Below are 26,762 nucleotides of genomic sequence, written 5' to 3'. Positions count from 1 at the left end.
TCAGTTAAATTTTTATAAATTTTAAACATAAAAGTGTGGGTCAATTATTATTCAACCCCTAGGTTTAATATTTTGTGGAATAACCTTAGTTTGCAATTACAGCTAATAATCGTCTTTTATAAGACCTGATCAGGCCGGCACAGGGCTCTGGAGTTATCTTGGCCCACTCCTCCATGCAGATCTTCTCCAAGTTACCGTATATACTCGAGTATAAGCCGAGATTTTCAGCCCAAATTTTTGGGCTGAAAGTGCCCCCCTCGGCTTATACTCGAGTCACGGTAGCGGTGGGGTCGGCAGGTGAGGGGGTGAGGGCGCTGAGGTATACTTACCTAGTCCCAGCGATCCTCCCGCTGTCCCTGCCGTCCCACGGGCTTCGGCGCTGCAGCTTCTTCCTCTCTTCAGCGGTCACGTGGGACCGCTCATTACAGAAATGAATAAGCGGCTCCACCTCCCATAGGGGCGGAGCCGCTTATTCATTTCTCTAATCAGCGGTGCCGGTGACCGCTGATAGAGAAAGAAGCTGCGGCACCGAAGACAGGAGGGGACAGCGCGAGGATCGCCAGGACTAGGTGAGTATAGCATATTCACCTGTCCTCGTTCCAGCCGCCGGGCGCCGATCCATCTTCCCGGCCGGCGCCTCCATCTTCCCGGCGTCTGCGCTCTGACTGTTCAGGTCAGAGGGCGCGATGACGCATATAGTGTGCGCGGCGCCCTCTGCCTGATCAGTCAGAGCAGAGACGCCGGGAAGATGGAGGCGCCGGAACGAGACGCCGGGAGCTGCAATCAAGGGAGGTGAGTATGTGGTTTTTTTTCTTTATTGCGGCAGCGGCGGCACAAATTTATGTGGAACATCTATGGGGCACAATGAACGGTGCAGAGCACCGTATATGGCACATCTATGGGGCACAGTGAACGGTGCAGAGTACCGTATATGGCACAGCACAGCTATGGGGCACAGTGAACGGTGCAGAGCACCGTATATGGCACAGCACAGCTATGGGGCACAGTGAACGGTGCAGAGCACCGTATATGGCACAGCACAGCTATGGGGCACAGTGAACGGTGCAGGGCACCGTATATGGCACAGCACAGCTATGGGGCACAGTGAACGGTGCAGAGCACCGTATATGGCACAGCACAGCTATGGGGCACAGTGAACGGTGCAGAGCACCGTATATGGCACAGCACAGCTATGGGGCACAGTGAACGGTGCAGAGCACCGTATATGGCACAGCACAGCTATGGGGCACAGTGAACGGTGCAGGGCACCGTATATGGCACAGCACAGCTATGGGGCACAGTGAACGGTGCAGAGCACCGTATATGGCACAGCACAGCTATGGGGCACAGTGAACGGTGCAGAGCACCGTATATGGCACAGCACAGCTATGGGGCACAGTGAACGGTGCAGGGCACCGTATATGGCACAGCACAGCTATGGGGCACAGTGAACGGTGCAGAGCACCGTATATGGCACAGCACAGCTATGGGGCACAGTGAACGGTGCAGAGCACCGTATATGGCACAGCACAGCTATGGGGCACAGTGAACGGTGCAGAGCACCGTATATGGCACAGCTATGGGGCACAGTGAACGGTGCAGAGCACCGTATATGGCACAGCTAGGGGGCACAATGAACGGTGCAGAGCACTATATGGTTCACACCTATGGGGAAATATGAACGGTGCAGAGCACTATATGGCACAGCTATGGGGAAATAATGATCTATTTTTATTTTTGAAATTCACCGGTAAATGCTGCATTTCCACCCTAGGCTTATACTCGAGTCAATAAGTTTTCCCAGTTTTTTGTGGCAAAATTAGGGGGGTCGGCTTATACTCGGGTCGGCTTATACTCGAGTATATACGGTATCTAGGTTCTTTGGGTGTCTCATGTGGACTTTAATCTTGAGCTCCTTCCACAAGTTTTCAATTGGGTTAAGGTCAGGAGACTGACTAGGCCACTGCAACACCTTGATTTTTTGCCTCTTGAACCAGGCCATGGTTTTCTTGGCTGTGTGCTTTGGGGCGTTGTCTTGTTGGAAGATGAAATGACGACCCATCTTAAGATTCTTGATGGAGGAGCAGAGGTTCTTGGCCAAAATCTCCAGGTAGGTTGTGCTATCCATCTTCCCATGGATGCGGACCAGATGGCCAGGCCCCCTGGGCTGAGAAACAGCCCCACAGTATGATGCTGCCACCACCATGCTTGACTGTAGGGATGGTATTCTTGGGGTCGTATGCAGTGCCATCCAGTCTCCAAACGTCACGTGTGTGGTTGGCACCAAAGATCTCTATCTTGGTCTCATCAAACCAGAGAACCTTGAACCAGTCAGTCTCAGAGTCCTCCAAGTGATCATGAGCAAACTGTAGACGAGCCTTGACATGATGCTTTGAAAGTAAAGGTACCTTACGGGCTCGTCTGGAACGGAGACCATTGCGGTGGAGTGCGTTACTTATGGTATTGACTGAAACCAATGTCCCCACTGCCATGAGATATTCCCGGAGCTCCTTCCTTGTTGTCCTTGGGTTAGCCTTGACTCTTCGGACAAGCCTGGCCTCGGCACGGGAGGAAACTTTCAAAGGCTGTCCAGGCCGTGGAAGGCTAACAGTAGTTCCATAAGCCTTCCACTTCCGGATGATGCTCCCAACAGTGGAGACAGGTAGGCCCAACTCCTTGGAAAGGGTTTTGTACCCCTTGCCAGCCTTGTGACCCTCCACGATCTTGTCTCTGATGGCCTTGGAATGCTCCTTTGTCTTTCCCATGTTGACCATGTATGAGTGCTGTTCACAAGTTTGGAGAGGGTCTTAAATAGTCAGAAAAGGCTGTAAAAAGAGATAATTAATCCAAACATGTGAAGCTCATTGTTCTTTGTGCCTGAACTACTTCTTAATACTTTAGGGGAACCAAACAGAATTCTGGTGGGTTGAGGGGTTGAATAATAAATGACCCTCTGAAAAGACTTTTCACAATTTAAAAAAAAAATAAACAAAGAAATAACATTCTTTTTTGCTGCAGTGCATTTCACACTTCCAGGCTGATCTACAGTCCAAATGTCACAATGCCAAGTTAATTCCAAATGTGTAAACCTGCTAAATCTGCAGGGGGTTGAATAATACTTGTAGGCACTGTATATGGTGTCTATAGTGTCCTGTATACTGTGCTATGGTGTCGGATTGCTGTGAGCGCCCCCCTGTGGTCGACGCTCACAGCAATGTGGGGATACAGCTACATTGGAGCGATCTGAGTATCGCTCCAGAGCCGATTAGGCTATGCCAGCTTCTACCCTCCCATGGAGGCTATTGAACATAGCAAAAGTAAAAAAAAAATGTTTTAAAAAATAAAATATAAAAGTTTAAATCACTCCCCTTTCGCCCCATTAAAAATACAACAATAAAAAAAAAATCAAACCTACACATATTTGGTATCGCTGCATTCAGAATCGCCCGATCTATCAATAAAAAAAGGATTAACCTGATCGCTAAACGGCGTAGCGAGAAAAAAAATCAAAACACCAGAATTACGTTTTTTTGGTCGCCACGACATTGCATTAAAATGCAATAACGGGCGATCAAAAGAACATATCTGCACCAAAATGCTATCATTAAAAACGTCATCTCGGCACACAAAAAATAAGCCTTGACCCGACCCCAGATCACGAAAAATGGAGACGCGACGGGTATCGGAAAATGGTGCAATTTTTTTTTTTTAAGCAAAGTTTGGATTTTTTTTCACCTCTTAGATAAAAAATTACCTAGACAGGTTTGGTGTCTATGAAATCGTAATTTCAAAAACCTGACCTGCACATCCAAACATAGACTGAGTGTGAACAGGTGCTGAACCCAGAGTCGCCAACTCGTATATAGTTAAGTAAAAAGGGCAGCACACTGCAGCGCCAAAACATACAAACTTGAAAACACGAAATTTGAACTGCATTACTGCACTAGAAATATGAAAAATGAGAGCTTTTAGCGCATAAAAATGGCCATATTTATGTGTACCTCGTAGCCACTTTACGGCATCTCTCTTATACGAGGTCCTACGCTTGACCTACCTCACTGAGAATAAACGTCTCCATCTGAATGGGTACATGTGAAACCTCTTCTTGGACTCAAATTCTCTCTTTCTGTGGAGGGGTATTGGACCTACTATAATTAAAACACCTGAAGCTAGGAGGCGGGGAGTGCACGATCAGAAGGCTAGAGAATACATTTCAAAAACCTGACCTGCACATCCAAACGCTGCAGTGTGCTGCCCTTTTTACTTAACTATATACGAGTTGGCGACTCTGGGTTCAGCACCTGTTCACACTCAGTCTATGTTTGGATGTGCCGGTCAGGTTTTTGAAATGTATTCTTTAGCCTTCTGATCGTGCACTCCCCGCCTCCTAGCCAGAGGTGTTTTAATTATAGTAGGTCCAATACCCCTCCACAGAAAGAGAGAATTTGAGTCCAAGAAGAGGTTTCACATGTACCCATTCAGATGGAGACGTTTATTCTCAGTGAGGTGGGTCAAGCGTAGGACCTCGTATAAGAGAGATGCCGTAAAGCGGCTACGAGGTACACATAAAATTGGCCATTTTTATGCGCTAAACGCTCTCATTTTTCATATTTCTAGTGCAGTAATGCAGTTCAAATTTCGTGTTTTCAAGTTTGTATGTTTTGGCGCTGCAGTGTGCTGCCCTTTTTACTTAACTATGAAATCGTAATGACCTGGAGAATCATAATGGCTGGTCAGTTTTAGCATTTAGTGAACCTAGCAAAAAAGCCAAACAAAAAACAAGTGTGAGATTTCACTTTTTTTGCCATTTCACCGCACTTTTTTGTCCCGTTTTCTAGTACAAGACATGGTAAAACCAATGATGTCGTTCAAAACTACAACTCGTCCCACAAAAAATAATCCCTCACATGGCCATATTGAAGGAAAAATAAAAAAAGTTATGGCTCTGGGAAGAAGGGGAGCGAAAAACGAAAACGCAAAAACGAAAAAGGGCCGCGTCTTGAAGGGTTTTAAAAAATTTTTACCTCTCAAGTTAAAAGCAACAGTTTTTATTACAAGAAATATAGATAACTTACGTTACCGCACAGAATAGTAACTTTTGTTACCAAGCTGATGGTAACTTACATTACAATATGTTACCATCCATTGGATTAAACTTATTGTAAGGTAAGTTACCATCATCTTTGTAACGTAAGCTACCATGGAATGACCCTATACTGTATAATGTGATATATGGTATTTATAGTGTCCTATATACTGTATAATGTGGTATATGGTATTTATAGTGTCCTATATACTGTATAATGTGATATATGGTATCTATAGTGTCCTGTATACTGTGTAATGTGAGATATGGTATTTATAGTGTCCTATATACTGTGTAATGTGATATATGGTATATATAGCGTCCTATATACTGTGTAATGTGATATATGGTGTTTATAGTGTCCTATATACTGTATAATGTGGTATATGGTATCTATAGTGTCCTGTATACTGTATAATGTGATATATGGTATCTATAGTATCCTATATACTGTGTAATGTGATATATGGTGTTTATAGTGTCCTATATACTATATAATGTAGTATATGGTATCTATAGTGTCCTGTATACTGTGTAATGTGGTATATGGTATTTATAGTGTCCTATATACTGTGTAATGTGATATATGGTATTTATAGTGTCCTATATACTGTGTAATGTGGTATATGGTATATATAGTGTCCTATATACTGTATAATGTGATATATGGTATCTATAGTATCCTATATACTGTGTAATGTGATACATGGTGTTTATAGTGTCCTATATACTGTATAATGTGGTATATGGTATCTATAGTGTCCTATATACTGTATAATGTGATATATGGTATCTATAGTGTCCTATATACTGTGTAATGTGATATATGGTATTTATAGTGTCCTATATACTGTGTAATGTGGTATATGGTATTTATAGTGTCCTATAATACTGTGTAATGTGATATATGGTATTTATAGTGTCCTATATACTGTGTAATGTGATATATGGTATTTATAGTGTCCTATATACTGTGTAATGTGATATATGGTATTTATAGTGTCCTATATACTGTGTAATGTGATATATGGTATTTATAGTGTCCTGTATACTGTGTAATGTGATATATGGTATTTATAGTGTCCTATATACTGTGTAATGTGATATATGGTATTTATAGTGTCCTATATACTGTGTAATGTGATATATGGTATTTATAGCGTCCTATATACTGTGTAATGTGATATATGGTATTTATAGTGTCCTATATACTGTGTAATGTGATATATGGTATTTATAGCGTCCTATATACTGTGTAATGTGATATATGGTGTTTACAGTGTCCTATATACTGTATAATGTGGTATATGGTATTTATAGTGTCCTATGGAATGATAGCCTTCCTTATTCAAAATCCCTTTTACCTTGTACAAATCTCCCTCTTTACCAGCACCAATGCAACCCCAGACCATCACATTACCTCCACCATGCTTGACAGATGGCGTCAGGTACTCTTCCAGCATCTTTTCTGTTGTTCTGCATCTCACAAAGGTTCTTCTGTGTGATCCAAACACCTCAAACTTGGATTCGTCTGTCCATAACACTTTTTTCCAATCATCCTCTGTCCAATGTCTGTGTTATTTTGCCCATATTAATGTTTTCCTTTTATTAGCCAGTCTCAGATATGGCTTTTTCTTTGCCACTCTGCCCTGAAGGCCAGGATCCCGGAGTCGCCTCTTCACTCTTGACACTGGCGTTTTGCCTGTACTATTTAATGAAGCTGCCAGTTGAGGACCTGTGAGGCGTCGATTTCTCAAACTACAGACTCTAATGTACTTGTCTTGTTGCTCAGTTGTGCAGCGGGACCTCCCACTTCTCTCTCTACTCTGGTTAGAGCATGTTTGTGCTCTCCTCTGAAGGGAGTAGTACACACCGTTATAGGACATTTTCAGTTTCTTGGCAATTGCTCACATGGAATAGCCTTCATTTCTAAGAACAAGAATAGACTGTCGAGTTTCACATGAAATTTATTTTTTTCTGGTCATTTTGAGAGTTTAAAGGGAACCTGTCACCCCGTTTTTTCAGATTGAGATATAAATACTGTTAAATAGGGCCTGCGCTGTGCGTTACTATAGTGTATGTAGTGTACCCTGATTCCCCACCTATGCTGAGAAATACATTACCAAAGTCGCCGTTTTCGCCTGTCAATCAGGCTGGTCTGGTCAGGTGGGCGTGTTCACAGATGCAAACTCGGCTTTGGGAAAATGGCCGCCGCGATCTCTTCTGCGCACGCGCGGCATCCCGCAGCCATTTTCCTGAAGCCCCGTGCAGCAGAGCACTCCATCTGCGCACGCGCGGCCCCAGGAAGATGGCCGCCCCCACCGATGAACGGGATAACAGCGCAGATCGCGCGCTGTTTCTTCACGTGCGCGCAGGGAATTCGGAACTTGGACATGCGCACAACACTACGCCACCAACGGAAAGCTGGGGAAGAAAAGAGCGATGTCACCACGCCCACCCGACCTGACCAGCCTGATTGACAGGCGAAAACGGCGACTTTGGTAATGTATTTCTCAGTATAGGTGGGGAATCAGGGTACACTACATACACTATAGTAACGCACAACGCAGGCCCTATTTTACAGTATTTATATCTCAATCTGAAAAAACGGGGTGACAGGTTCCCTTTAATGAAACCAACAAATGTAATGCTCCAGATTATCAACTAGCTCAAAGGAAGGTCAGGCTCATAGGTTCTCTAATCAGCCAAACTGTTTTCAGCTGTGCTAACATACCTGCACAAGGGTTTTCAAGGGTATTCTAACCATCCTTCATACACAGTTAGCAAATACAAATTACCATAAGAAGTGATGGTTGTTGGAAATGGGCCTCTATACACCTATATTGCATTACAAACCAGACTTTTGCAGCTAGAATAGTCATTTACCTCATTAAGGCTATGTGCACACGTTGCGGATTCTCTGCGGATCCGCAGCATTTTTTGCAGTGCAGAAATGCTGCTGATCCGCAATTGATTTACAGTACAATGTAAATCAATGAGAAAAAAAATTCTGTGCACACTTTGCGGAAAATCAGCTGCGGAAACGCAGCGGTTTAAAAGAAGTAGCATGTCCCTTCTTTTTTGTGAATCTGCAGCGTTTTTGTACCCATTCTATTATAGAAAACGGCAGGGGTAAAAAATGCAGCAAATCCGCAAGAAAACCGCAGCAAAAATGCACAAGAAACGCTGCGGACCCGCACAAAAAACACGACAAATCCGCAGGTGCGTTTTCTGCCAGGAGAGGCAGAATCCGCACGAGAAATTCCTAAGCCTAATCCGCAACGTGTGCACATAGCCTAACAATGTATAGAGTGTATTTCTGAATCATTAAATGTTAGCTTCATTGGAAAAAACTGTGCTTTTCTTTCAAAAATAAAGACATTTCTAAGTGACCGTAAACTTTTGAACGGTAGTGTATCTATAGTGCCCTATATTCTGTACAGTGTTATATATTACTATTCTACGATTCTAACGCATCGGGCATTCTAGAATATGGATGTCCACGTAGTATATTGCCCAGCCACGTAGTATATTGCCCAGCCACGTAGTATATTGCCCAGCCACGTAGTATATTGCCCAGCGACGTAGTATATTGCCCAGCGACGTAGTATATTGCCCAGTGACGTAGTATATTGCCCAGCCACGTAGTATATTGCCCAGGCACTTAGTATATTGCCCAGGCACTTAGTATATTGCCCAGGCACGTAGTATATTGCCCAGCCACGTAGTATATTGCCCAGCCACGTAGTATATTGCCCAGCCACGTAGTATATTGCCCAGTCACGTAGTATATTGCCCAGTGATGTAGTATACAGCACAGAGCCACGTAGTAAATTGCACTGCGACGTAGTATACAGCACAGAGCTACGTAGTATATTGCCCAGCCACATATGTCACAGGTTAAAAAATAAACATATACTCACCTTCCGATCCGAAGGCACCTTGTAGTTCTGTCGCCTGTGCGCAGTACATGCGGCAGCTTCCGGTCCCAGGCTTTGATGACGCCGTGGTCACATGACCGTGACTTCATGGCAGGTACTTCTCTCGCAGGCGCGCAGGACCTGTGATGACGTTGCGGTCACATGACCGTGACGTCATGGCAGGTACTTCTCGCGCAGGTGCGCAGGACCTGTGATGACGTTGCGGTCACCGTGACGTCATGGCAGGTCCTTGTCACATACCATCCTTAGCAACGGAACCTGCCGCATGCATGGAGCGGTCACCGGAGCGTCGCGAAAGGTGAGTATATAATGATTTTAAATTTTTTTTAATTATTTTTAACATTAGATCTTTTTACTATTGACGCTGCATAGGCAGCATCAATAGTAAAAACTTGGTCACACAGGGTTAATATACGAAAATTGGCGCGCACTCAGTATAATGGGGGAGCGAGGTGCTGGTGTAGTGGGCTGTGTAAGCCCCACGTATATGAAGAAATATGGTACACCGCACACTCTATGCGTATATTTGCAAGGTGATGGAAAGACACCGGCAGCAGGGCGCGGGAGCGCCGCTCAGTTCCTCTACCTACCAGCACCCATCTCAGGGCTACTATTGCGTTACTACACGCATTATCATCTGGCATTTAAGCGATTATATGATTAAGGCCCAGGTTGGGCCGAAACGTCAATAATAATTACCTCTGGTCGCTTTCCTTGTATTATAAACTAAACCTGTTAAATAAACTTTCCATCACCTTGCAAATATACGCATAGAGTGTGCGGTGTACCATATTTCTTCATACACAGGGTTAATGGCGGCGGTAACAGAGTGAGTTACCCGCGGTATAACGCGGTCCGTTACCGCTGGCATTAACCCTGTGTGAGCGGTGACTGCGGGGAGTATTGAGCGGGCGCCGGGCACTGACTGCAGGGGAGTAGGGAGGGACTAATTGGACTATGGCCGTCGCTGATTGGTCGCGGCAGCCATGACAGGCAGCTGGCAAGACCAATCAGCGACTTGGATTCCATGACAGACAGAGGCCGTGACCAATGAATATCCGTGACAGACAGAAGGACAGAAAGACGGAAGTGACCCTTAGACAATTATATAGTAGATCCATAGTGCTGTATAACAGTGCATATATCAAGTGTATTATGTAGCTCATATACATACAGTTGTGGCCAAAAGTATTGACACCCCTGCAATTCTGTCAGATAATACTCAGTTTCTTCCTGAAAATGATTGCAATCACAAATTATTTGTTATTATTATCTTCATTTAATTTGTCTTAAATGAAAAAAACACAAAAAGAATTGTCCTAAAGCCAAATTGGATATAATTCCACACCAAACATAAAAAAGGGGTGGACAAAAGTATTGGCACTGTCCGAAAAATCATGTGATGCTTCTCTAATTTGTGTAATTAACAGCACCTGTAACTTACCTGTGGCACCTAACAGGTGTTGGCAATAACTAAATCACACTTGCAGCCAGTTGACATGGAATAAAGTTGACTCAACCTCTGTCCTGTATCCTTGTGTGTACCACATTGAGCATGGAGAAAAGAAAGAAGACCAAAGAACTGTCTGAGGACTTGAGAAACCAAATTGTGAGGAAGCATGAGCAATCTCAAGGCTACAAGTCCATCTCCAAAGACCTGAATGTTCCTGTGTCTACCGTGTGCAGTGTCATCAAGAAGTTTAAAGCCCATGGCACTGTAGCTAACCTCCCTAGATGTGGACGGAAAAGAAAAATTGACAAGAGATTTCAACACAAGATTGTGCGGATGTTGGATAAAGAACCTCGACTAACATCCAAACAAGTTCAAGCTGCCCTGCAATCCGAGGGTACAACAGTGTCAACCCGTACTATCCATCGGCGTCTGAATGAAAAGGGACTGTATGGTAGGAGACCCAGGAAGACCCCCACTTCTTCCCCCGAGACATAAAAAAGCCAGGCTGGAGTTTGCCACAACTTACCTGAAAAAGCGTAAAACGTTTTGGAAGAATGTTCTCTGGTCCGATGAGACAAAAGTAGAGCTTTTTGGGCAAAGGCATCAACATAGTGTTTACAGGAGAAAAAAAGAGGCATTCAAAGAAAAGAACACGGTCCCTACAGTCAAACATGGCGGAGGTTCCCTGATGTTTTGGGGTTGCTTTGCTGCCTCTGGCACTGGACTGCTTGACCGTGTGCATGTCATTATGAAGTCTGAAGACTACCAACAAATTTTGCAGCATAATGTAGGGCCCAGTGTGAGAAAGCTGGGTCTCCCTCAGAGGTCATGGGTCTTCCAGATGGACAATGACCCAAAACACACTTCAAAAAGCACTAGAAAATGGTTTGAGAGAAAGCACTGGAGACTTCTAAGGGGGCCAGCAATAAGTCCAGACCTGAATCCCATAGATCACCTGTGGAGAGATCTAAAAATGGCAGTTTGGAGACGGCACCCTTCAAATATCAGGGACCTGGAGCAGTTTGCCAAAGAAGAATGGTCTAAAATTCCAGCAGAGCATTGTAAGAAACTCATTGATGGTTACTGGAAGCTGGTGGTCGCAGTTATTTTGGCTGAAGGTTGTGCAACCAAGTATTAGGCTGGGGGTGCCAATACTTTTGTCTGGCCCATTTTTGGAGTTTTGTGTGAAATGATCAATGTTTTTCTTTTTGCTTCATTCTCTTTTGTGTTTTTTCATTTAAGACAAATAAAGATAATACCAAAGAATTTGTGATTGCAATCATCTTCAGGAAGAAACTGAGAATTATCTGACAGAATTGCAGGGGTGTCAATACTTTTGGCCACAACTGTAAATATATCATAGTAGTGTTGTGTATGTGTGTGTGTATACATAATGTTATATATGCTATCTATGCTGTGATAGTGTGATATAAACAGTAAAGTGTTTGTGCCATATGTTACCTGTAGTGCTCTCTATATAAAGCTATGACCTGTACACGTCCTTATTTGCAGTACTATAGTGGCGCCCTCTAATGACCGTGCTAGAAGTAACAGTTCCCCCAGAAGCAGTACCAGCACACTGTCCACACATAAATAGGTGACAGTATTAACCCCTGATGTTTTTTTTTGTTTTCCACCCTCCGTTTGAGGACTTATTTTTGCAGGGTGAGTTGTTGCTTTGAATGACACCATTATTTTACCATATAATGTGCTGAAAAATGGGAAAAAACTGCCAGAGACTTTTGCAGTGTCTCATGAGTCATACAGTGAAAATCGACCTCCTGTTTCTACATAGAGCTTTGAAGAATTCAGCTAGTCAGTTTTTAATCGTGTCATAGACCTAACGGAAATGAGAAGAATTATTTGGGTTGAAAGACAAAATGAGCAATTGTAAGTACACAGTGCTATATAATATGATGGCTGCAATATACACTGCTCAAAAAAAAAATAAAGGGAACACTTAAACAACAGAATATAACTCCAAGCAAATCAAACTTCTGTGAAATCAAACTGTCCACTTAGGAAGCAACACTGCTTAACAATTTCACATGCTGTTGTGCAAATAGAATAGACGACAGATGGAAATTATTGGCAATTATCAAGACACCCTCAATAAAGGAGTGGTTCTGCAGGTGGGGACCACAGACCACTTCTCACTACCAATGCTTTCTGGCTGATATTTTGGTCACTTTTGTATGTTGGTTGTGCTTTCACACTCGTGGTAGCATGAGACGGACTCTACAACCCACACAAGTTGCTCAGGTAGTGCAGCTCATCCAGGATGGCACATCAATGCAAGATGTGGCAAGAAAGTTTGCTGTGTCTGTCAGTATAGTGTCCAGAGGCTGGAGGCGCTACCAGGAGACAGGCCAGTACACCAGGAGACGTGGAAGGGGCTGTAGGAGGGCAGCAACCCAGCAGCAGAAACGCTACCTCAGCCTTTGTGCAAGGAGGAACAGGAGGAGCACTGCCAGAGCCCTGCAAAATGACCTCCAGCAGCCCACAAATGTGCATGGTTAGAAACCGACTCCATGAGGATGGTCTGAGTGCCCGACGTCCACAGATGGGGGTTGCACTCACAGCGCAACACCATGCAGGACGCTTGGCATTTGCCACAGAACACCAAGATTGGCAAATTCACCTCTGGCGCCCTGTGCTCTTCACAGATGAAAGCAGGTTCACACTGAGCCCCTGATAGTCTGGAGATGCTGTGGAGGGCGATCTGCTGCCTGCAACATCCTTCAGCATGACCGGTTTGGTAGTGGGTCAGTAATGGTGTGGGGTGGCATTTCTTTGGAGGGCCGCACAGCCCTCCATGTGCTCACCAGAGGTAGCCTGACTGCCATTAGGTACTGAGATGAGATCCTCAGACCCCTTGTGAGACCATATGCTGGTGCGGTTGGCCCTGTGTCCCTCCTAATGCAGGAGAATGCCAGACCTCGTGGCTGGAGTGTGTACGCAGTTCCTGCAAGATGAAGGCATTGAAGCTATGGACTGGCCGCCCATTCCCCAGACCTGAATCCGATTGAACACATCTGGGACATCATGTCCCTCAACATCCACCAACGTCACGTTGCACCACAGACTGTCCAGGAGTTGGTGGATGCTTTAGTCCAGGTCTGGGAGGAGATCCCTCAGGAGACCATCCGCTGCCTCATCAGGAGCATGCCCAGGCTTTGTAGGGAGGTCATACAGGGACTTGGAGGCCACACACACTATGGAGCATCATTTTCTTGTCTTAAGGTATTTCCACTGAAGTTGGATCAGCCTGTAACTTCATTTTCCACTTTGATTTTGAGCAACATTCCAACTCCAGACCTTCTTGGGATATTAGTTGTGATTTACGTTGATCACATTCCACTATGTAATGAATAAAGATTTACAACTGGAATATTTCATTAAGTGATATCTAGGATGTGGGATTTTAGTGTTCCCTTTATTTTTTTGAGCAGTGTATTAATAGGATACAAATGTTGATGGGAGGAGGAGGAATAGTTTAATAAAAACAAGGATAGAGGCCGATCAGGAATACTGTATCGACCTGAGAGTGAATCCAATTGCTCTTTTATAGAACGACATAACAAACATAACAAAAGACCAATAAATGTCAAGTAATATTATGCTGTGGTGTATGTATGCGATTGTGTGTAAATCCCCTTAAGCCCGGCTGAGCGCAGGTTCCACAGGAGTACCAATATGGCAGCCCCAGAGTATTTGGCAGACCCCTGACAGCATCGGCTACAACACCGAAAATTTACTGGTCGGATTTACCTACATATGAGGTCCCCAGGGAAGGATCACATATCATTCCTTATTCCAGCTGCAGCCATTAATTAGCACGCCAGACAGAACAAAGAAAATTACAAATTTTCATGTCTATTTTGCAAAAAAAAAAAAAAAAAAACAATTTGCACCCTATAGGATGCCATCAGTGCCATCGTTCTTTTTTTTTTTTTTTTCTGGACTTACTCTGTAAATCAAACCAGAATAGGACAATTTTTTATACAGACACATAGGAAGCCTGATAGAATATATTGTGTCCATGCAAACCATGTACAGCTCATGGCTGACGTCTGAATAAGGCCCAATGTGCAGAGACTCTGGCTCCCCCATACACACAACACTGCTGGCTTCCAGATCAAGGGAGATGCTGCAATGGCGCCATCTGGTGGGCATCAGTGTCATCACACGGACGCTTATTTTACATTTCTGTACTTCAAGCTAAATTGTTATATACAGTTTCTTTTTCCTTCTTTTTATGAAAGTGATCATTTTTAACCATATAATTTTTATTTTCCAGATTGAGGATCAAGTTTGACAGCAGGACAGTATAATACCCATTAAATATATATGGTTATCTAGGAGAAGAAATGGACAGTTTCACGTTTCCCGATTCGTTTGCTTGGGGAGCAGCAACAGCGGCCTATCAGATTGAAGGTAAAACTGGAAACCATCCTCCATTATTAGTAGAAATGTATTTATTGTTCTAAAAACCTGAAAATTCCCATCCACCGTTTCTTTTTTTCTTTTTCTTTTCATTTGATATCTGATGTTTATTGTACAGTCAGTCGCCGACTTATTTCTTATTATGTATTTCTGATGGCTGAATCCATGTAGAACTACATCTTTCAGCAGACGGCGGTGTCCAGGTGACATCGGGAGATTGCACATAGCCAGCATCATAGAAATACAATTGCTGGTAACAATAGAAAATTGAAAAATCATAGATGGCAAACAGGAAGATATAGATTACAGTCCCCATGATAATGAAGCATTTATTGTTCTTGTCTCGTGTGCTGGCTAGTGGCTGGTGCACCCTTGGTGTGACCACTGGTGTCACATGTCACCGCCTCCTGCACTGGTGAGTGACAGCACTGACTTACCTGGAGCGACCACTGTCAGCAGAGGAAGTTCAGTGCTGTCAATCAATAGTGAGGGAGGTGGGGACCTGCAAAACTAGTGGGTGAGAGAGAGCACTGAGCCTCTTGCCACACCCAGGGTGCACCCAGTTCTATGACTAGCATATGGGATTATGCCAAAGGCTGTGCTACCTACTTGTACAAACATGCGGGCCTTCAGTAGCCCCCCTGCTGACAATGTCATTGAAACCATTCATTCACATTGTGGGAGGCTGATGGGCATTAGAAGGGACTCCTTCCACCATATTTGAAACTTCTTAAAGGGATTTTCTGAAGTTCTTAACCCCTTCATCACCTTTGACGTACATTTATGTCAAAGGTGGTGTCCCTGCCTTTGATGCAGCTCGTATGCCAAGCCCCCACATCTTTCCCCGCACATGATGGCTGATTTAATCAGCCATCATGTGCCTTTAACAGCCGCCGGTGGATCTGTGCTTTGCTCACCGACAGGTTTATTTAACTTGTACCAGCCGGAAGCATAATGACAGGCACGGGGGGGGGGGGGGGTGGTCTTCACCAAACCCGTTTGTCACCGCAGCCTATTGGCACCCCGTGATCATGTGACGGGCGCACCAATGGGTTGTCCTGACAGCCAGGAGTCTGCTGAAGACCAATCACTACTATCCTCCTGTGAAAGCCAGCGTTCATAGGAAATTGTGATTTCTGCTCTAGTATACTTGGTGCTACATATAGCACAGGCGATCGGACAATTTCAGCTCCAAGTTCCCTGAGCGGGACTATTGAATACAGTAAGGCTGTGTGCCCACGTTCATGACTGTTCGCAGAATTTTTCTCATCAAAACTGGAGTCCCTTCGCAGGAAATCCGCTCCCGTTTTTCTAGCGTTTTTTTTTTCGCGTTTTTTCCCCATGCTTACCAATACAATTATATAGCGGCAAAATCGCTGAAATTCTGCAAAATTAATGAACATGCTGCTTTTTTTTCCGCGATGCGTTTTTGCTGCGGAAAAAAAGCGTAGCATGGGCACAACAATGCGGAATTCCATTAAAAATAATGGGAGGCGTCTGGTAAGCGTTTCCGCAGCGAAAAAACGCAGGTACAACGCTAAAAAAAAGCAACGTGTGCACATAACCTTAAGGGTGCTTTCACATTGTGTTTAGTACATGCTCGATGGCCCCATCGAGACATTCATCCAAAATCCCCCCCGCAAAGCTGGATTCGGACACATGAGCCCACTGGGCATCATAGGCTGTAATTGTGCCGGCAGGGCGACGTACGTTCTGCTGTGCATCATTTTCAGGACTGTATGCCTACTGGAGGTGGGCACTCAGATGTAGTAGACTGCGTCTGGGTATCTGCCTCAAGTAGACATACACTCCTGAAAATGATGCTCAGACTTCCACTCTGCCAGCACCATTACAGCATTGGCCCCATCGGTGCATACGTACCAATTCTGAATTGCGGGAGTGGGCTGGTTTGGACTTATGCCCTGACGGAGTCACTGAGCATGTACTAAATGCAGTGTAAAAGCACCCTAAAAAGTGAGGGGTAAAAAGTTTTTAAAAATAAGAAAAAAGTAAAGAAAAACACAAGTTCAAATTACCCCTCTATTACTCACCAAGAGGGAAGAAATGGTTGAGGAAGTTTAGTTCTACTCCTAATAGAAATTCTCAAACAAATTCATTAGCTGCTTCATGTTCTCTTCGTTTCTCACACGGCGCGTCGACTGAAAACTCCGGTACCTGATCTAAGCTTTAGGCCTGGTTCAGACCTCCATGATTTTAATTGGGCAAATTGAGGATGCGTGTGCACTTTATTCCTGTAGTGTCAGCTCCTCTCGTAATCGAACCAAGCAAGTCAGACACTCGGATGGCCCTGACTACACTACCGAGTAAAACGGAAGTCAATGGGAAACTCGAACATTTTTCAAAAAGACCCTTGCGAATTGGAGGGAGGGGTGGTGTCAGGGAAATCGCTGAAATGGATGGAAACAGCACTCAAATGTAATGGGAATAGCATGGATGCATCTCTGACTCCCAGATCACTGCTGAGAACAGTGGGGGTCACATATTTACTCTACTTTTACGGACTGACAATAAAACATGCAAAACCAAAGCTAGAATGGATTTTACAGGAAATAATGGTAGGGAAGTTTCTATCTTGAATAATGACTAGTATATAAGGTGAAATTAAAAAAGACCGCTTACTACCTGGGACATCTCCCACCGTACTTCCCTGTTGCCTATGACTATACTAGTAAATGTAAATTTTAACATTTTACTACCTTATGTGGACACGTGGTGTGTGACATGGTCAGAAACTTCCTGTATAATTTATGAAGGAGGGACTGTAAAACTCAGGAAGTTTATGTGGACAATGCAAGAACTGCCATAAATTAGAAGGAACATTAGAGTGGCTCTGATACACCTTGAAATAGACTTAACCCCATAACAACCACCGATATGCCTTTTGTTCATTTTGATCACTGTGATATACCCTATCACAGAGGTCAAAATAAAAGAATAGTAAATATAACCCCCTTTTATCACCCCCTTATTTAGGGAGAAATAATAACATAAAAAATATATCTTTATTTCTATCTTTCCATTAGGGTTAGAGTTGGGCTAAAGTGAGTTGGGCTAAAGTGAGGGATAGGGTTAGTGTTGGGGTTAGGGTTAGCGTTGGGGTTAGGGTTATGGATACGGTTGGGATTAGGGTTAGGGGTGGGTTGGGATTATGGTTGGGGATAGGATTATGGTTAGGGCTGGGATTAGGGCTAGGGGTGTGTTGGTGATAGGTTTGTGGTTATGGTTAGGGGTGTGTTGGGGTTAGGGTTATGATTAGGTTTAGGGGTGTGTTGGGGTTAGGGTTGTGATTAGGATTATGGTTAGGGTTAGGGGTGTGTTGGGGTTAGGTTTGTGGTTAGGATTATGGTTAGGGTTGGGATTAGGGCTAGAGGTGTGTTGGGGTTAGGGTTGTGGTTAAGGTTGGGATTAGGGTTAGGGGTTAGTGATGAGCGATTGTACTCGTTGTTCGGGTTTTCCCGAGCATGCTCAGGTGACCTCCGAGTATTTGTTACTGTTCGGAGATTAAGTTTTCATCGCCTCAGCTAAATGATTTACAGCTATTAGCCAGGCTGAGTACATGTGGGGGTTGCCTGGTTGCTAGGGAATCCTCACATGTAATCAAGCTGTCTAGTAGCTGTAGATCATTCAGCTGCCGCCAAGAAAATGTAATCTCCGAGCACTAACAAAAACTCGGAGATCACCCGAGCGTGCTAGGGAAAACCCGAGCAACGAGTATACTCGCTCATCACTATTAGGGGTGTGTTGGGGTTAGGATTGTAGTTAGGATTATGGTTAGGGTTGGGATTAGGGTTAGGGGTGCGTTGGTTAGGGTTAGAGTTAAAATTGGGGGATTTCCACTGTTCAGGTACATCAAGGGGTCTCCAAATGCGACATGGTGCCACCATTGTTTCCATACAATTTTGCATTCAAAAAGTCAAATGGCGCTCCTTCCCTTCTGAGCTCTGCCATGCACCCAAACAGTGGTTTACCCCCGCATATGGGGTATCCGCTTACTCAGGACAAATTGCACAACAACATTGCGGGTCTAATTTCTCCTGTTACCCTTTGGAAAATAAAAATTTGGGGGCGAAAAGATCATTTTTTTATTTTCTTGGCTCTACGTTATTATCTTCTGTGAAGCACTTGGGAGTTGAAAGTGCTCACCACACAACTAGATAAGTTCCTTGGGGGGTCTAGTTTCCAAAATGGTGTCAATTGTGGGGGGTTTCCCCTGTTTAGGCACATCAGGGGCTCTACAAACAAGATATGGCATCCAATCTCAATTCCAGCCAATTCTGTGTTGAAAAAAAATCGAAAGGCACTCTTTCTCTTCCGAGCTCTGCTGTGCGCCCAAACAGTGGTTCACCCCCACATGTTGGGTATCGACATATTCAGGAGAAATTGCACAACAACTTTTGTGGCTCATTTTCTCCTTTTACACTTGTGAAAATAGAAAAACATTGTTTTGAAGTAAAATGTTTGTGAAAAAAGTTAAATGTTCATTTTTACTTTCCACATTGCTTCACTTCCTGTGAAGCACGTAAAGGGTTAATAAACTTCTTGAATGTGGTTTTGAGCACATTGAGGGGTGCAGTTTTTAGATTGGTGTCACTTTTGGGTATTTTCTGTCATGTGCACCCCCTCAAAGTGGCTTCAAATGTGATGTGGTCCCTAAAAAAAATAAGAGAAATTGCTGGTCAACTTTTAACCCTTAACTCCCTAACAAAAAAAAAAATTGGTTACGAAATTGTGCTGATGTAAAGTAGACATGTGGAAAAAGTTACTTATTAAGTATTTTGTGTGACATATCTGTCTGATTTTAAGGGCATGAAAATTCAAAGTTTGAAAATGGCAACATTTTCAAAATTTTCGCCAAATTTCCGTTTTTTTCACAGATAAACGCAAGTCATATCGAAGTGGGACTCCTAGACTCATAAAGCCTATGCACTAAGTGCAAGGGCTGCCAAAAATTAGAAGGATGGACTGCAATACACCCTGGAAGACCTGCAGAATAAGGCATCACATTTTTTTCCCATTTTTAACCCCTTTCCAACATAGGGTGTACATTTACGCTGATGCCGGACTCCCTCCCTTTCCTGGTACATATCAGCTGTTTTGAACAGCTGACATGTGCCTGGAATAGCCGCGGGTGGAATCGCGATCCACCCGCGGCTATTAACCCGTTAAATAACGCTGACAGCAGCATTTAAAGGGAACCTGTCACCTCATTTTTTAGCTACAGTACAGACCAAAAGTTTGGACACACCTTCTCATTTAAAGATTTTTCTGTATTTTCATGACTATGAAAATTGTACATTCACCCTGAAGGCATCAAAACTATGAATTAACACACGTGGAATTATATACTTATCAAAAAAGTGTGAAACAACTGAAATTTTGTCTTATATTCTAGGTTCTTCAAAGTAGTCACCTTTTGCTTTGATGACAGCTCTGCACACTCTTGGTATTCTCTTGATGAGCTTCAAGAGGTAGTCACCTGGAATGGTTTTCACTTCACAGGTGTGCCCTGTCAGGTTTAATTAGTGGGATTTCTTGCCTTATAAAAGGTGTTGGGACCATCAGTTGTGTTGTGCAGAAGTCTGGTGGATACACTGCTGATAGTCCTACTGAATAGACTGTTAGAATTTGTATTATGACAAGAAAAAAGCAGATAAGTAAAGAAAAACGAGTAGCCATCATTACCTTAAGAAATGAAGGTCAGTCAGTCTGAAAAATTGAGCAAACTTTGAAAGGGTCCCCAAGTGCAGTGGCAAAAACCATCAAGCGCTACAAAACAACTGGCTCAAATGAGGACCGCCCCAGGGAAGGAAGACCAAGAGTCACCTCTGCTTCTGGGGATAAGTTTATCCGAGTCACCAGCCTCAGAAATCGCAGGTTAACAGCAGCTCAGATTAGAGACCAGGTCAATGCCACACAGAGTTCTAGCGGCAGACACATCTCTACAACAACTGTTAAGAGGAGACTTTGTGCAGCAGGCCTTCATGGTAAAATAGCTGCTAGGAAACCATTGCTAAGGACAGGCAACAAGCAAAAGAGACTTTTTTGGGCTAAAGAACACAAGGAATGGACATTAGACCAGTGGAAATCTGCGCTTTGGTCTTATGAGTCCAAATTTGAGATCTTTGGTTCCAACCACAGTGTCTTTGTGCGACGCAGAAAAGGTGAACGGATGGACTTTACATGCCTGGTTCCCACTGTGAAGCATGGAGGAGGAGGTGTGATAGTGTGGGGGTGCTTGGCTGGTGACGCTTGTTATGGACCTGGTGGTTAGGAGCACCCGGCACGACCTGATAGTTAAACTCACACAGGACAAGCTCTGGGATGTGGGAGCTCTGCTGACCGCAAGCCCTAATCCTATCACAACAACTAGAAATAGCCGTGGAGCGTTCCTGACACTCCCTATATGCCTCTTCACAGCCTAAGGCTAGGTTCACACTACGTTAGTGCAATCCGTTCAACATATCCGTTAAACGGACTGCACTAACGCAAGTGCCGGCACTTGCACAGCGCTAGCGCAGATGGAGCTTCTGCTAGCTCCATCTGCGCTAGCGGCGAGCTAGCAGTGACGGACCCGAAAACGCTGCAGGCGGCGTCTCGGGTCCGGCACTCAATGAGGGCACATCGCTAGCGCACGCCCATTGTGGGCGTGCGCTAGCGATGCGCTCGCCATTGCTTGTAATGGCGGCGTTAACGGACTACGTTACACCGCGTTATGCCGCGTTATGCCGCGGTGTAACGTAGTCCGTTAAACGGGTTCACGCAGAAAATATAGCCTACCTTGCCTCAGAGACATTCCCCAAAGGAAAAGGCAGCCCCCCACATATATTGACTTCAATAATCATAACCTCCCACTTTTGTCTCCAGGACTTTACACGTGCTGCGCCGATTCTTTGGAATGCACTACCTAGGTTAATACGATTAATCCCCAATCCCCACAGTTTTAAGCGTACCCTAAAAACTCATTTGTTCAGACTGGCCTACCGCCTCAATGCATTAAGCTAACGATCCCTGTGTGGCCTATTTATAAAAAAAAAAAAACAATCAGGTTCCTCGCATCATGTTATCATTCACTTTATGCAGTTAATAGCCCTCTGTGTCTGTACTGCTACATACTTAGGCAGTTAACTGGTTCATGCAGCTTTACATGAACACCTGAGCCTTAAACTATGGCCGGTCCGAATAACTAAAGCAATTGTTACCATCCACCTCTCGTGTCTCCCCTTTTCCTCATAGTTTGTAAGCTTGCGAGCAGGGCCCTCATTCCTCCTGGTATCTGTTTTGAACTGTATTTCTGTTATGCTGTAATGTCTATTGTCTGTACAAGTCCCCTCTATAATTTGTAAAGCGCTGCGGAATATGTTGGCGCTATATAAATAAAAATTATTATTATTATTATTATTATTATTATTGACTGTGAGTAAAGATGAAAGTCACAAACACAGAAATGAAACAGGTTTCAGCAAAGGGAGGCCAGACTTACTAAACAGACAGAGGATAGGAAAGGTATCTTTGCGGTCAGCACAAAAACTACAAAAGACCACGCAGAGTGTGCAAAAAGACCTCCGCACCGACTCACGGTGCGGAGGTGCCACTCTGCATCCCAGAGCTTCCAGCTAGCAAGACAAAATCATGAAAGCCAACTGGACAAGGAAACAATGAACAAATAATAACTATCAGGAACTTAGCTTCTGCTGGAGAAGACAGGTCACCAGAAAGATCCAAGAGCGAACTGAACCAATGCAGGAACATTGACAGCTGGCATGGAATAACGATCTGAGTGGAGTTAAATAGAGCAGCCAACCAAAGGATAAACCACGTCACCTGTGTAAGGAACCTCAGAAGCAGCAGCTTCACTCACAGCCACCAGAGGGAGTCCATGGACAGAACTCGCCGAAGTACCATTCACAACCACAGGAGGGAGTTCGACAACAGAATTCACAACAGACGCTGTTGCGGATTTATTCAAAATTGAAGGCATACTGAACCAGCATGGCTACCACAGCATCTTGCAGCGGCATGCTATTCCATCAGGTTTGCGTTTAGTTGAACCATCATTTATTTTTCAACAGGACAATAACCCCACACACACCTCCAGGCTGTGTAAGGGCTATTTGACCAAGGAGAGTGATGGGGTGCTATGCCAGATGACCTGGCCTCCACAGTCACCAGATCTGAACCCAATCGAGATGGTTTGGAGTGAGCTGGACCGCAGAGTGAAGGCAAAAGGGCTAACAAGTGCTAAGCATCTCTGGGAACTCCTTCAAGATTGTTGGAAGACCATTCCCGGTGACTACTTCTTGAAGCTCATCAAGAGAATGCCAAGAGTGTGCAAAGCAGTCATCAAAGCAAAAGGTGGCTACTTTGAAGAACCTAGAATATAAGACATAATTTCAGTTGTTTCACACTTTTTTGTTAAGTATATAATTCCACATGTGTTAATTCATAGTTTTGATGCCTTCAGTGTGAATGTACAATTTTCATGGTCATGAAAATACAGAAAAATCTTTAAATGAGGTGTGTCCAAACTTTTGGTCTGTACTGTATGAGCTGCGGCCACTGCCTTTTGGGGCTTGGATACAGCATTCTAGAATGTTGTAGATAAGCCCCGAAAGGCAGTGGCCGCAGCTCATAGCTCAAAAATGAGGTGACAGGTTCCCTTTAACAAGTGCTTCCAGCAATCGTGCCAGAAATCCACCAACCGGTGACCTGCGTCAGGTGATTGCGGGTCACCGGTGTGTTGGCATGACAACCGGAGGTCTCCTGGAGACCTCTATGATTGTCAGTGCCGGCTTGCTGTGAGCATCACCCAGTGTTTGGCGCTCATAGTAAGTGAGTAATTCAGCTTTATAGAGGCGATCTGATTATAGCCTCTATAGCAGAGCCGATCCGGTTGTGGCAGCTTCTAGTCTACCATGGAGGCTGTTTAATGTTTTTAAAAATGACATTTTTTTTTTTAAGTTAAAATCATCCCCCTTTCGCGCTCATTCAAAATAAAAATAAAAAATAAAACATACAAATATTTGGTGTTGCCGCGTTCAAAATAGCCCGATCTATCAATGAAAAAAGGATTAACCTGATCGCTAAATAGCGTAGCGAGAAAAAAAGTCAAAACGCCAGTTATGTTTTTTTAGTCGCCGCGACATTGCATTAAAATTCAATAACGGGCGGTCAAAAGAATGTATCTGCACCAAAATGGTATTATTAAAAACATCAGCTCGGCACGCAAAAAATAAGCCCTCAAGCAACCCCAGATCACAAAAAATGGAGACGCTACGAGTATCGGAATATTGCGCATTTTTATTTATTTTTTAGCAAAGTTTGGAATTTTTTTTCACCACTTAGATAAAAAAGAACCCAGACATGTTTGGTGTCTATGAACTCATACTGACCCGGAGAATCATAATTGCAGGTCAGTTTTAGTATTTAGTGAACCTAGTAAAAAGGCCAAACAAAAAACATGTGTGGGATTGCCTTTTTTTTGCAATTTCACCACACTTGGAATTTGTTTCCCGTTTTCTAGTACACGACATGGTAAAACCAATAGTGTCATTCAAAAGTACAACTCGTTCCGCAAAAAAAATAAGCTTTCACATGGCCATATTGACGGAAAAGTTAAAAAGTTATGGCTCTGGGAAGAAGGGGAGCGAAAAACGAAAACACAAAACCGGGAAAAAGGTCTGGGGGTTAAAGGGTTATTGAGGGGAAAAAATTTACTTTTTTGAATTTACTAAATGGCTGCAATGAAACAAAGAGTGAAAAATTTAAATGAGTATGAATACTTTCTGTACCCACTGTAGGCCTGCCATCCTGGATTCCTTCCTGGTATCTGGTATATATTTTCCTCATCCTGGTATATATGCCTACAACCTGGGCCTCTTTCTGGTATACAGTTGTGACGCCCAGGAGACCGGGATACCCAGCACCGGACCAATGGAGTCTGTCTCTTGAGGGGGATGTCACGGGTGGCTTGACCCGGTGCTGTGGCCTCAGGCAATGCACAGTGTAAGGGGTATCATGAGGGGACAGGCACTTACTTGATCAGCAGCAGGTTCTCCCAGCGGTGACGATCTCGATCCTGGATAGATGGCTATTGTCCAAATGAAAGACTGAGGCACTGAAACGTTTAACCAGTTTACTTTAACATAAAAGGATTTACAACCAGTCCTGTCACCGGAGTCTGTATGGGAACTCTGAGTTACTTTGACCCTGCCGGGGTCTTCGCCTCTTATTGTGCGCAATTTCTGTGTGGCCCTGCTGCTGTATGTGAACTGGCTGCCGGCCCAATCTGTCCCCTCCGGGTCCTGGTTCGACGGGCAACCCGAGTCCTTTTATCGGTTTACCCCCTCTGGGAGTACCGCTGAACTCTGTGTCTGTTGCTGCATCCGACCCTAGTGAAGCTGATATCACCTCACGTTTTTCCGGTTGCTGTATTATATATAATGAATACAGCCACGGATCCGGTATCTGTCTTTGCGCCTGTTCTGGGTAGTGATTAATGCTACCCGGTTCTCACAATGTCCTTTTTCTCTATCCCTCTTCTCCTCAGGTCGGTGATTTAGGCCTGGTAACAGTCACAGGGCTGTTAGAGATTCAACTGTATGACCTCTCACTATCAGCTCCTTGGCCCAACTGCCATTTCTTCTCTCAGACCAGAATGGATCAAGGGGAGTCTCTGGAGCTCCCCCTTCTGGCCGGAGGTGGTAGTGCAGTCTTGCTATTTTAGTATTTGTACTTACTGTCAGTAACTATTTTTGTGGCAAATACCCCTAGGGGTGCCACATTCCCCCTTAGTTAATAACAGTACTCCGGGACTGTGGGACAATAACATTTTGAAATAACAATTAATATGTACAGAGTCTTAAAAATGAAAAGTTACAAAAACCACTCAAGGAAACAAAAATAGAGTTCTGTAAAAAGTCACTTCAAATAGCGTCCATTAATACAGTTCTATCCTTGAAGGTATTAGGAACGGCACTGTACTTAGTGTCCAGGAATTTAGTTCCATTTTTCCAACGGAGTTATCAATATAAAGTCTAAAGAAAGTTCAAAAAGAGCAAAAAGCAAAGTTCAAAAAGCAGTCTTTCCGGAGCTTTGATTTAGTGCCTCCGGGCTGATAAAAAGTTCAAGAATATGCAATAAGTTCATACAGACAAGTCTCTGTAGGCACTGGGCTTAAACGTTGCAGACTGATAGCAATGACTATACTACATTTTCTGTTTAACTATATACGGCATAACATATATACAATTCACATTATGAGCTTTATAGTTGGTAATCTGCATACCTGGCCGGTAATTGACCCTGGGTACTACGCTGTGATCTACGTAATAGCGGTGTCTCTTCATGTGGTGTACTACTGTCTACTGCGGATGTAGTATCTGCCCGCTCTGCTAAAGATAATTCCACGACTATGGAGTTGGCAAGTCCACCGTGAATGGGATTACTCTGACCAGGAATCTGTTCTTCCTGGCCTGGAACCTCCTGTAGTACGGGGTCAGCCTCTTCCTGTCTTGGGACTTCTGGTATTGGGTTCGGTGTTGGGTAAAAGGCCACCATGGGAACCACTACTGCACCATGGTATGTTAGTAGGGTTTTGGGAAAGTCTCCTATACAGGTGTGATACACTTCCTCTTCTTTTTCCTTTACTGGTTGAACCTGTATGGGTTGAATAACTTCTGGTTCTGGCTGGACAACGTCTGGCTCTTTCAATGCTTCCGGACATAATTTAAGATTGTCTCTTGACACTAGTACAGATGTTAAGCCTCCGTTTTTGCTAATGAGACACATTTTAGGATTATCCACTCTTGTTGGTAAA

The 26,762-nt window shown here is 44.0% G+C and overlaps 1 protein-coding gene across 4 annotated transcripts in view; it reads left to right on the top strand.

Annotated features, from left to right (window-relative positions):
* Positions 1–26,762, top strand: part of LOC138657123 (cytosolic beta-glucosidase-like) — a 120,298-nt gene that overhangs the window by 12,583 nt on the left and 80,953 nt on the right. For 3 of the 4 annotated variants that reach the window (XM_069744671.1, XM_069744675.1, XM_069744672.1), the window contains exon 2: positions 14,781–14,917. In XM_069744671.1, the coding sequence (XP_069600772.1) occupies positions 14,851–14,917 (67 nt within the window). In that variant the 5' untranslated portion in view covers positions 14,781–14,850. Of the gene's footprint in view, positions 1–2,004; positions 2,111–14,780; positions 14,918–26,762 lie in introns of those variants that run through there. The other variant, XM_069744673.1, reaches the window with a different exon arrangement.

Source organism: Ranitomeya imitator, chromosome 1 (assembly GCF_032444005.1).
Source record: "Ranitomeya imitator isolate aRanImi1 chromosome 1, aRanImi1.pri, whole genome shotgun sequence".
In the NCBI taxonomy this organism is placed as follows: Eukaryota; Metazoa; Chordata; class Amphibia; order Anura; family Dendrobatidae; genus Ranitomeya; species Ranitomeya imitator.
The sequence above is the reverse complement of the archived record's forward strand: the minus strand, read 5'-3'. Positions and strand labels throughout refer to the sequence as shown.